This window comes from Rhipicephalus microplus, unplaced genomic scaffold (genome assembly GCF_043290135.1).
Source record: "Rhipicephalus microplus isolate Deutch F79 unplaced genomic scaffold, USDA_Rmic scaffold_15, whole genome shotgun sequence".
Classification (NCBI taxonomy): domain Eukaryota; kingdom Metazoa; phylum Arthropoda; class Arachnida; order Ixodida; family Ixodidae; genus Rhipicephalus; species Rhipicephalus microplus.
In genome coordinates, this window is record NW_027464588.1 from 18,801,266 (window position 1) to 18,814,075 (window position 12,810).

At 46.9% G+C, this 12,810-nt stretch overlaps 1 protein-coding gene across 8 annotated transcripts in view; it reads left to right on the forward strand.

Moving 5' to 3' along the window:
• LOC119185467 (uncharacterized) overlaps positions 1 to 12,468 on the forward strand; it is a 631,054-nt gene extending 618,586 nt beyond the window's left edge. For all 8 annotated transcript variants that reach the window (XM_075883180.1, XM_075883179.1, XM_075883181.1 and 5 more), the window contains one exon: positions 11,406 to 12,468. In XM_075883180.1, the coding sequence (XP_075739295.1) occupies positions 11,406 to 11,516 (111 nt within the window). In that variant the 3' untranslated portion in view covers positions 11,517 to 12,468. The remainder of the gene's footprint in view (positions 1 to 11,405) is intronic.
• The last annotated feature ends 342 nt before the right edge of the window (positions 12,469 to 12,810 follow it).

The following is a 12,810-nucleotide window of genomic DNA, read 5'->3' on the forward strand; positions in this document are numbered from 1 at the left end:
CAATTTAAGCTGCACCCTCTTTGTAAGTCTCCAGGTTTCTGCTCCGTAGCAAAGTACCGGCAAGATACAGCTGTTATATACCTTCCTCTTGAGGGATAGTGGCAATCTACCTGTCATAATTTCAGAGGGCTTGCCGAATGTGCTCCACCCCATTCTTATTCTTCTAGTTACTTCAATCTCGTGGTTCGGCTCTGCGGTTATTACCTGTGCTAAGTAGACATAGTCTTTTACAACTTGAAGTGCAGTATTACCTATCTCGAAGCGCTGCTCTTTTCCGAGGTTGTTGTACATTACTTCCGTTTTCTGCAGATTAATTTTAAGACCCACCTTTCTGCTCTCCCTGTTCAACTCCGTAATCATGAGTTGCAATTCGTCCCCTGAGTTACTTAGCAATGCAATGTCATCGGCGAAGCGCAGGTTACTAAGGTACTCTCCATTAACTCTTATCCCTAACTGTTCCCATTCGAGCCTTCTAAAAACCTCCTGTAAGCATGCGGTCAATAGCATTGGAGAGATTGTGTCCCCCTGCCTTACACCCTTCTTGATTGTTATTCTGTTGCTTTCTTTATGAAGCACTATGGTAGCAGTTGATTCCCTGTAGATTTTTTCCAGGATATTTATATATGCTTCATCGACACCCTTATTCCGCAGTGTCTGCATGACGGCTGATATTTCTACTGAATCAAACGCCTTCTCGTAATCTACGAAGGCTATGTATAGTGTTTGGTTATATTCTGACCATTTCTTTAACTGATTGATAGTATGAATGTGGTCGATTGTTGAGTAGCCTGTTCGAAATCCTGCTTGTTCCTTTGGTTGATTGAATTCTAATGTTTTCTTTACTTTGTTAGCAATTACCTTTGTAAATAGCTTGTATACTACAGAGAGCAAGCTGATCGGCGTGTAATTCAAGTCCTTGTCATCGCGTTTCTTATGTATTAAGATGATGTTAGCGTTCTTCCAAGACTCTGGCACTCTTCCTCTCAGGAGACATCTCGTAAACAGGGTGGCTAGTTTTTCTAACACAATCTGTCCTCCATCTTTCAGCAGATCTGATGTTACCTGATCCTCACCAGCAGCTTTTCCTCTTTGCATGCTTTCCAAAGCTTTTCTAACTTCTATCATTACTGGTGGGGTGTTATCTGGGTTACTGCTAGTTCTTATAGTATTAAAGTCGTGGTTGTCCCGGCTGCTGTTCAGGTCTCTGTAGAACTCTGTCACCGATTATTGTAATTACCGACCCATATCTCTCACTTGCACAGTTTGTAAAGTTCTCGAACACGTAATTGCTAAACACCTAAATGATTTTCTTAACAACAATAATCTTCTTACTAACGTACAGCACGGTTTTCGAAGAGGTTTTTCAACTGCAACTCGATTAGTAGTTACCGTCCATGAGATGGCACAGGTACTTGACGAGGGCGGACAGATTGACGCAGTTCTAATAGACTTCTCAAAAGCGTTCGATAGAGTTCCACACTCGAAACTAATAACGAAAATGAAAAACTTAGGCATTCCATCACAAGTCGTCAATTGGGTCATTTCATACCTAACTGGCCGCAAACAGTATGTTGAAATTGACGGTGCCTGTTCTCGTTTTCTTGATGTTTTTTCTGGCGTCCCACAGGGTTCGGTCTTGGCACCGGTTCTATTTAACATTTATATTAATGATCTTGGCCAAATTGTAAAGCCCCCTCTACGCCTTAAGCTGTTTGCAGACGATTGCATCATATTTAGCCACATAGTGTCTGTCGCTGACCAGCACGTTCTTAACCATGCTTTGCATGCAATAACGGAATGGTGCAATAAATGGGATATGATTATAAATCTCGACAAGACAGTTTACATGTGCATCTCCAATAAGAATAAATCTCACTTCATGTATAGTCTTGGCAATTATCAGATTAAACAAGTGGAGGAACATAAGTACCTGGGGTTAACCTTGACGTCCAGACTTAACTGGTCAACACATATAAATAACATATGTTCCTCCGCGAGAAAGAAGTTAGGATTTCTGAAGCATAAATTAGGTGATGCCCCCTCATCGCTTAGACTCATTGCATACAAATCCATTGTAAGACCCACCCTGGAATACGGAAGCATTGTATGGGATCCCCATACTATCACTAATAAAGAAAAGCTTGAAAAAATTCAAAGATTGGCAGCTCGCTTTATTTATAAACGTTTTAGACGTCGCGACTCCCCTTCAGCTATGTTGGAGCTCGCACACCTAGAGCCATTGGCCAACCGACGTAAAAGTGCCCGTCTAAACTTTCTACACCAGCTATATTTTAATAAATTGGGAATCCAGTCACAAGATTACATAGCTAATAACCCTAGTCGAGCGTCTCGTCACAAACATAGCCGAAATATTACACCGTTCTTTGCCCGTACAGACCAATACAAATATTCATTTTTTCCCAGAACTGTTTCCGATTGGAATGTTTTGCCAGAGTGTTCACCCTTGCTGTCATCCAATGTATAATGATTGTATACTTACCTGTTGATTATGTACCCTCACATTCATGTGTCGATCTTGCATCCATACGCATGTCTTCTGGATGTGTACATCCCTCTCCTGCTTGGACCTTTCAAGGTTCGCAGTATTGTCCAAATAAATCCAAATAAATAAACTCCTCCGCTAATTTAACTATCCTATCCATATTGGTAGTTATTTTGCCTTCTTTGTCCCTTAGTGCATACATCTGATTTTTGCCTATCCCAAGTTTCCTCTTCACTGCTTTGACGCTTCCCCCGTTTTTCAGAGCGTGTTCAATTCTCTCCATGTTATACCTTCTTACATCAAATACCTTACGCCTATTAATCAACTTCGAAAGCTCTGCCAGTTTTATTTTGTCTGTTGTATTCGAGACTTTCATGATTTGACGCTTCTTAATCAAATTCTTCGTTTCCTGGGAAAGCTTGCCAGTGTCCTGTCTAACTACCGTGCCTCCAACTTCCACTGCACACTCCGTAATGATACTCGTCGGATCATCATTCATTGTACCTACGCTAAGGTTGGTTTCCTCACTAGGAGCCGAGTACCTGTTCTGAAGCGAGACTCTGAATTCCTGTGCTTTCCGTCTCAGTGCTAGCTCATTGATTGGCTTCTTGTGTAACATTTTCTGCCGTTCCTTTCTCAAGTCTAGGGGAATTCGAGACCGTACCATTCTATGGTCACTGCATCGTACCTTGCCAACCACTTCCACATCCTGCACGATGCCCAAGTGTGCACTCATTATAAAGTCTATTTCGTTCTTATTTTCGCCATTAGGGCTCCTCCATGTCCACTTGCGGTTTCCTCGTTTTCGGTAGAAGGTATTCAAAATCCATAAATTATTGCGTTCTGTGAATTCTAGTAGAAGCTCTTCTCTGGCGTTTCTATACCGATACCATAATCTCCTACTGCCTGGTCTCCAGCCTGCTTCTTCCCTACTTTTGAAGTAAAGTCTCCCATCAGTATAGTATACTGTGTTTTTACCTTACTCATTGTGGATTCCACGTCTTCATAGAAGCTTTCAACTGAAGCGTCATCGTGGCTGGATGTAGGTGCATTAGCCTGTACCACCTTCATCTTGTATCTTTTATTCAGTTTAGTTACGATACCTACCACCCTTTCATTAATGCTATAGTATTTTGCTTTATGTTGCCAGCTATGTTTTTGTGAATTAGGAACCTCACTCCCAGTTCTCTTCTGTCAGCGAAGCCCCTATAGCAAAGGACGTGCCCATACTGTAGCACCATATAGGCCTCATCTGTCCTCCTAACCTCACTAAGCCTTATTATGTCCCATTTAATGCCCTCTGGCTCCTCGAATAGTACAGCTTGACTTCCCTCACTAGATAAGGTTCTAGCGTTAAACGTTGCCAGGTTCAAGTTCCAAAAGCGGCCTGTAGTCCAGAGATTCTTAGCACCCTCTGCTGTGTTGCAGATCTGACCGCCACCATGGTCAGTTGCTTCGCAGCTGCTGGGAACTGAGGGCCGTGAGTTATTTGACGTATGCATGTGGGAGGTAGTGGCCAGATACTGCACCAGGGGGGCCAATCCTTCTCTGGTGAGGGGGTGCGTTCCCGGTGGTGTTTTGTCGGTGAGGCTGCACCCCAGGCCTCTTAATGCAGTTCCATCACCACGCGGATTTTTTTTTTATCCGGTTGGGAACTGCACGGCACCGGGATTTGAACCGCGGACCATTTGCATGCGAGGCGGATGCTCTAACCACTATGCCATCGCCATGACATACATGTCACGATTTTCATGGTAGGGTCTGTCGCTTGTATTCGCCATGCAATCATGTCATACCATACCAGTTTTGCAACATGCCATGTCAACAAAACCACCGCAAGAGCTGCAGGACCATGAAATGTAAATCATGACATCGATGACATACATATCATGATTTTCAAGTTATGACTAGTCAGTTATGTTCTTCATACAGTCATGTTATGCCATACCAAGTTTGGTATCGATACCATTATTGAAAAGGCCAGGAGAGCTAAAAAGTCATAGGCGGCTACATAGATGGGTGGGTGGGTGGCACACAGAGACGATGCACACAGAAGTATAAGAAGTGTTATAACCGGCCCCGCGGCTGGGCCGCGCCTCGAAACGCACGAACAGAGTGGCCAGGGCAAAAAGCGAGAGTTTATTGTCCGGCTTGGGTTTTTATAAGAACGAAAGGTAAGGGAAGGGGAAGAGGGAGATAAGATAGAAGGCGCGCGCAGCGTAGACTGGCAGCGCTTGTTTAGCGGTGGCGAACAGTTCGTGGCATTCCTTCTTCCTTAGAATCCATAACGCTCCACTGGCTTCTTGATACGTGTGGAATGTCTTAGCTCTGGGGGCGGGTGGCCCGGAAGACCGGGGCCAGTAGCCGCTGGAGCTTCGCAGTCTTGTACTGGAGGGTCCGGGCTTATCTGGGGGCTAGTGAGAGCCTCTGGACTCGGCGGTTCTTCGATGCTTCTCCGCCTGAGCTGGTCCATGTGCCGGTGAACAAGCCCGTTCTCCGTGTCGACAGACACGATGCGTGCACCAGAGGTTGACCGGACCTTCCCAGGTGTCCACTTGTCACCACGGCCGTAATTGCGAAGGTACACAGGATCTCCCGGTGCGAAGTTCCACTCGGCGCTGTCAGCAGAGTGGACATCCCCTGTTGCTCGGCTCTTGGGAGGAAAACACATGTTTAATCGGGTGCGGAGCTGGTAACCCAACAACATTTCTGATGGTGAGCGCCCGGACGGAAGCGGCGTGTTTCTATAGCGGCACAGTGTTCTAGCCAGCGCCCTTGACAAGTCTGCGTCCCCACACTTCTTTAGTCCGTCTTTGATCGTTCACACCGCACGATCGGCGAGTCCATTACTCTGTGGATGGTGGGGGGGTGCCCGCATGTGAACTACTCTGTTCTGTTGCAAGAACTCCTTGAACTCCCATCCGGTGAATGGCGTGCCATTATCAGACACTACTGTGTGTGGCAGACCGAATCTACTGAACGCGTTCGCAGGGTATCGACTGTGTTGCGCGAGGTCGCGTGAGCCAGGGGACTGGCCTCAATTCATTTACTGTGAGAGTCCACGACGACAAGAAGCATCTTGTTCTGGATCGGATCCGCGAAGTCGACATGCAATCGCGACCATCTTTCCTGCGTCTCTGGCCAGCGAATGGGTGCTTGCGCGGGTGGCATGGGCAACGCCTGTACGCAGTGCTGACACACAGCGGCTAAGCGCTCAATATCGTGGTCCAAGCCCGGCCACCAAAATTTTGACCGTGCAACTGCCTTCATTGCAGAAACTCCTTGATGAGCTCCATGTAATAACTTCAGTAGCTTCTTCCTGGCTTCCGCCGGAACCACAACACGATGACCCCAGTGAAGCAAGTTATGCTGCACGGACAGCTCGTTCCGCCTTTTGTGATACTCCCGCATCTCTGTGCCTTCGTCCGCAGTGCGTTGTGGCCAACCTTTGATTACGTATCTGCACACACTCGACAGTACGCCGTCTGACTGCGTGAGGGCTTCAAGCTCTTTCATGGGCACCGCCAACTCGTCCCACTGGTTCACGACGAGGACGTACTCGGCCGCATCCTCGTCGTCCTGCAGCTCCTGTTCAAGAGATTGGGGTAACCGGCTTAATGCATCCGCGTTGAGCATAAATTTTCCCGGCTTGTACTGCAGTTTATACTTGTATGCACCAAGTAGTAGCGCCCATCTTTGTATTCTGGCTGCCGCCATGACGGGGGTCTGACGGTCGTGCCTTAACAGGCCCAGCAACGGCTGGTGATCCGTAACCAGAGTGAACTCCCGCCCCAACAGGTAGTCCCTAAACCTAGTAACACCAAATATCAAGGCTAACGCCTCGCGCTCAATCTGAGAGTACTTTCTTTCGGCAGTTGTCAGCGTTCTCGATCGAAAGCCTACGGGTCGCTTCTTGCCTTCGGTGTGATGAAAAAGTGCAGCACCAACTCCGTATGGGGACGCATCACACTCCAAGAAGAGCTCGCGGTTCGGGTCAAAATGAGTGAGTATGGGTGCCGCGCACAACGCATTTTTCACCTGGACAAAGGCTTTCTTTTCTTTGGTGCTCCACGTCCACTTAGCGCCCTTTTTCAGCAGTTTGTACAACGGTGCTAGAATGGTAGACTAGTCGGGCATAAACTTGTTATAAAAGGTTACCATGCCCAGAAATGAGCGTAGCTCGCAGACGTTCTGTGGAGAGGGGGCTAGCCTGGTGGCATCCACGTTCTTTTCCATGGGATGCAGTCCGTTCGCGTCAATACGGTGACCTAGATATGTAACAGAGGGCTCGCTAACGGGGCACTCATCAGCACGAAGCTTAATGCCATGTTCACGGAAGCGCTCGAGCACAGCCATCAGATTGCAATTTTGGCTGTTACCCTCTTCCGCTATCAACACGTCATCTGGGTACGCTTGCACCCCAGGCAAGCCCTGTAGGATTGATTCAATCCGCCTTTGAAATATCGCCGGTGCCGAAGCAATCCCAAACGGGAGGCGGTTGAAGCAAAAGAGGCCCTTGTGGGTGTTTATCACGGCCAATTTGTGACTCTTCGTCTAGCGGGATCTGGTTGTAGGCGTCGCGCAAATCCAAAATGCTGAACCGCTCCCCCCACCTAATTGCGCAAAAATATCCTCGATAAGAGGCAGCGGGTATTGTTCCAGCTCGCATACTAAGTTCAAAGTAACCTTGAAGTCACCGCAAATGCGAACTGTGCCGTCTTTCTTTAAGACTGGAACAATGGGCGTAGCCCATTCCGAGTGCGTCACTGGTGATATAATGCCAGATGCCAGGAGTCGATCTAATGCCTCTGAAACTTTATCCAACTGAGCGTAGGGTACCTTTCTTCCCTTGAAAAACTTTGGCGTCACTCCAGGCTTGATGTTAAGGCGCACCGGTGGGCCTTTCACGAGTCCTACCCCCTCCGTGCACAGGTCGGAGTAGCGGTCCAACACAGCAGGCGCGGGCGGAGACTCCGGGCTCGACCCGAGTGGTGGCGCAGCTACGTGGAGTACTGCTGGGCCCTGCTCTTGTAGTTTCTGCAGCAAATCACGACCGCACAGGAGAGGACCTTCGCAGTCCAAGACGATTAGGTTGCAATCAACCTCCGCCGATTTGTGGCCTACACGCATTGATAGTACTCCGAGTACGGGTAGCTTCCCCAAATAGCACGCCACCTTTATCTTCGGCTCTTGCAACTTCGGCCATTGATGACGGTGGGCTTTGTAGGTTGCTCTAGGAATGACGCATACGGGCGAGCCGGTATCAACGTCCATTTTCAGCTTTACGCCGTTCCATGTGAACGTTTCCTGAATCGGTGGCACCAATGAATTCTTCGAAGTTACGGACCAAAGTTGCGACGCGCTGCTATCACTGCCGTTGGCTTGGGCTGTTACATTCAACGCGTTGTCGATCCTTTGGCACATGCGTGCCAAGTGCCCTTGCTTTCCCGCATTTGTAACAGTGCCTCCCACGCATTGAACAGGTCGCGCTCTTATGATTACGCTTTCCACAGCACTCGCATGGCTTTCAGTCTTCGTTTTTCTTCTGGCCTCGCGACACCCAGCGTTGCTCCTTCATTGCCGACACTGTTACCGGGGGCGTTTCTCGATTTATGTTCTCCGCATCTAACTCTGCCCTTTCTGCCCCCAACGCAAGTGCCTCTGTTTCTTGTAATGTCAACGCAGATTTCGCGAGCAGCTGCTTTTGCAAATTTCTTGAACGTACCCCGCACACGATACGGTCCCTTAACATCCTATCCAGCATGGACGAGAAGTTGCAGTTATGCGCTAGGCGCCATATTTCCACAATGAATGCGTGAACAGACTCTCCTTCCTGCTGGTTTCGGTGGAAAAACTTGAAGCTTTCTGAAATTTCGTTTGGTCGTGGGTCATAATACTCGCTTAGAACTTTCACTACCGCATCGTAGCCGAGTGCGTTTGGCCTCTGCGGTGCCACTCTACCGCATGGCACATCAATCGTTCACGACCCAAGTGCGGCTACCAACAGGGCTCTTTTCCTGGCGTTGTCCGTGACTTCGTTTGCTTCAAAATATGCCTCAACCTTCACGAGGTACGCTTGCCACTTATCTGTGTCGTCGTTGAATTCTGAGAGGCGGTGACTCATGCCTGTCGATGGGGTGGCTGCTTGCCCGCCTTCAGGAAGCAGCTGGGTCTCGTTCTTTGTTGAAATACTCGTCGCCACTGTTATAACCGGCCCCGCGGCTGGGCCGCGCCCCGAAATGCACGAACAGAGTGGCCAGGGCAAAAAGCGAGCGTTCATTGTCCGGCTTGGGTTTTTATAAGAACGAAAGGTAAGGGAAGGGGAAGAGGGAGATAAGATAGAAGGTGCGCGCAGCGTAGACTGGCAGTGCTTGTTTAGCGGTGGCGAACAGTTCGTGGCAAGAAGTATCACGCTATAAGAAGTATCACGCTGGCTCTGATGGTGTAAAAAGAAGCGTAATTCACACAACGAACGTTTCAGCTCACATTAGACGAACGTTTCGGCCGTTCGACCGGCCATCCCCAGACGAAGGCCGGCCCCACGGCCGAAACGTTCGTCTAAATTGTGCTGAAACGTTCTTTGTGTGAATTACGCTTCTTTTTATATATATTTATATATACACACACATATATCGTAACGGGGATTGAAAGAGCGAGAGAGAAAAAGTAGGACTCTCTCGAGCGATGGTGATTCGGCAGTGATGGTTGAGCGCTGGCATTTTCAGTTTAAATAAACCCACCACATCCGTAACAGCTTTGGTGGAGGTGCTGGGTCCTGCACCCCGCAGCAGAAGTTCTTCGAAGTAGCAGACAGTTAGTTGTCCTACTCCCAGACAACATCAGCATGAATTACGACACAGCAATCCCGTTGACGTACTACGCTGCTGCATCCACCAGTGCCACCAACATGGCTCAAGGTGGCCGTAGACCTTGACAACCAGACTACTGGGCACTTGAACCACGGATATTCTCGGATAAAACTGACGAAGACGTGGATGCTTGGCAAAAACACTACGACAGAGTGAGCTGCTACTACGGATGGGGCGCGCCGGCGAAGCTTGTGAACGTAGTATTCTTCCTTGCTGGGACTGCTTTGCTTTTGTTTGAGAACCATGAACATGTCCTCACCACTTGGAATATATTTGTTGAGGAACTGAAGGCCTGCTTTGGGGACACGAGTTCTATGAAAAATAAAGCTCAGCAAACGCTGTAACGTAGGGCTCAGTTGCCCGGTGAAACGTGCACAACCTACATTGCAGAGGTATGGAAGCTTTGCGGGATGGTCAACGCAAATATGTCTGACGAAGGCAAAGTCGGTCATTTGTTAAAAGGCATCACCGAGGACATGTACAATTTTCTCATAAGGAAAGAAAACTTGAACACTCCTATTTTCAAGCAGCAGTGTCGCGCTTTCGAGGCGTTGAAGAGCCGGAGAGTTTTACCCAAGTTCAGGCGCTTGAACAATGTTCCCTTTGTTGCAACTATGGACGTTGCCGCCTGCGAAGACATTCCCTTCCTCGTACGTCGGGTAGTTTGAGAAGAGCTCGTACGGCTTCGAACAGGTGATACTCACCACCAATGCTCATTCGCCGCGTGCCCCGAGCCACCTCTCTACTAGATGCGAGAGCGCCACGTCGAAAACCAACCGCGCACAGAAACTGCAGATTTCGCCCTGCAGCTTCCATTTTCCCCGACAGGTCATGGCCACCACCGGATGTCACCACCTCGACGTACCGTTGCAGACCTCCGAACGTCGTCAACCAGGCCTCTACCAGAAGACTACTATGCGTCATCACGAAATGTTCCTACAGAGCATGTTGAAATGTATATGAAGCATCGTTTATCGTGGGCAGTTCAGAAAGCCATAATTATAATGTATTTACCTTATGCTGCTAAATATAGCGCAGTATTAAGTTTCTGCGGCAGCACAACAGCAAATCCCAATAATATACTGTTAGCAAAGCTCTTTAAGGATGGCCGCCACGGCATCTTGCCACGACGACTACGCGTTTTCGTATGCTAGCGGGAGCTTGTTGCGCCGCCAGCGCCACCAAACCGGAAGCTGTCCTTGCGCCGTGTGACGGGTAGTCTGACTTGGGTAGTTTGACTCTTAGAACTTGCCTGGTTGTAGAAACGTTGACTGTAGCATAATCACGAGGAGCACGCACTTCCATCAAGTTCCCCAGCCTAGTGCACTTTTTTAACAATACACGCGCATTGGTTCGTGCAAAGGTCTGTCAAAAATCACTACCTTGCCAAAACAGGACTTCTAATTGATTCTGAAAGTTAAGTGGCTGGACTAACTACTAGAAAGCGCTGGGTGCATGAGAAACAAATTTTACATGCCAAAATCGATGACCCAAAAGTGTCGATCACTAGTGATAGATTTGAATAGGCGTGGTAACGAAACAGTTGAGTAATATTCATACAAACCTAGCTAGGCCACACTTTTTGTGTGTTAAAACTTTAAAAAGCATTCTTTATATTACCTCAGGATACAGAAGACTTCTGATCGTTAAATACAGTCGAACCCCCTTATAGGAGACACTGATACAAGAGACAAATGGGTATAAGAGACACCAGTGTGCCTACAGTTGAAACCTGCCTTCGACGTCAATGGGCACGTTTTTTTCTTGTCGTCTGCAAGGGTTTTGAAGTTTTAAGGTGAATAACTTCTGTCACCTTGCTCCAACTTCTGTATTTCTTGTTGTGTTCATCTCTGTATTCCGCACAACACACAGCCCAGTGCTTCAGAATGCAGGCAGAACAAGGAACATTGCAGAGCCCCTTTAAATTCAGAGTGATGTTGATAATAGAGGTGTTCAAGTTATTTACTGATGACTCTTTGTACTATATCTAGATGTTTAGCAGTACTCTTATCTCCTTTGCTTTTCTCTCGCAGGATCGACAGTCCGAACAGCCGCTTTCAGACTCTCTGCTTTCGTTCATGAAACACGAGCGAAGCATTGTGCAGGCTTCCTTGGACGAGGGTGCCGTCCTTCCCAATAGCTGAGCAAGACAACTGTCGAGTCTGAAGGCAGTCTCTGTGTCTTCACTTTTGACAATCGACACTGTTTTTGACAACCTTTTTAAATAGTGCGAACCATTTTACTTTGACCAGCCAACAAAAGGCAGCAGGAGAAGGCCTGCAACAACTCTGGCAAAGTGAAAACCTATTAACCTGCTCTTTCAGTTGGCAGAGGTTGTCAGTTTTAGTGCTGTGCTCTTTTTTTTTCCTTTTTACAAGAGCGGCTGCATGCATGTAGGCTCGTACTTATGACCGTGCAGTAAATTATTGCACCGAAATTTTTTATTGTGGACAAATGGGCTGGCACAATGTATATACTACTCTTTGTCAACTCTGTTTGCATTGTATAGAGTTTCACGCTGTATAGATCTAGTTTTGTCATCCTGGTACCCCGGGAGGCGTCAAACATGACCAGCTTGATGTGTTTTTAAAATTTTGGTACATTAACGAGGCTGTCAGACCTCTTATCAATCCTTCAGATGTTGCATGTAAAAACAACCTGTATATAGTCAAATGTGTGCATAATTTCGAGGCTTTCAACATTTCATTGCTACGAAAATATTATTTATATGTCTTGTAACTATAAATATTAAATATATTATATTTATTGTCCGGTCCTGCTGTTTTAGATAAATATAAGAAATTGTAAGCTAGGAATGCAATGCCTATTCTTTTTCAGCTTCTGTGTTCATTTTGAGAATGAGAAATTTTACTTCAGACGCTGCTTGTCAGAAATGATAGGGCCTTCAGCAAAGCCTTTACATTATAACTGGAACACTGCAAAATGGTGTTTAATGATGCATATATGTGTTCTTAGCCATTTGTCAACATACCTAGCAAGAACAAGTGTACATAATTTTGTATGAAGTGCATCAAAGAGCTAAGCCACCACAACTGAACTGTTTAACTATAAATGAATAAATGATAAAGTTGTCTACATTATTGCTATACAAAAAAAGGGGGAAAAGGACCACCGGCCACAAGCTAAGCTACAAAACTAGCTTGATTGTGCCTGAGGCCCAACTGAATAGACTGATATGGTATACATGGCTACAAAACTGCACCTAACAAGCAAAATTAATTACTTCATGCTTCACAATAAAAACTAAATTTTTAAGTTGGAACTCGAATGAAATACTCAACCGGTACAATATACATTTAAAAAGCATACGAACTGCACATTACACAATATGTGTTATTTATTTGTTGGTGTGTGTATGTAATAGTCATGTTCAGTGTGTCACCGTCCATAAAGTAATGGCATCCAGAGGGATGCACA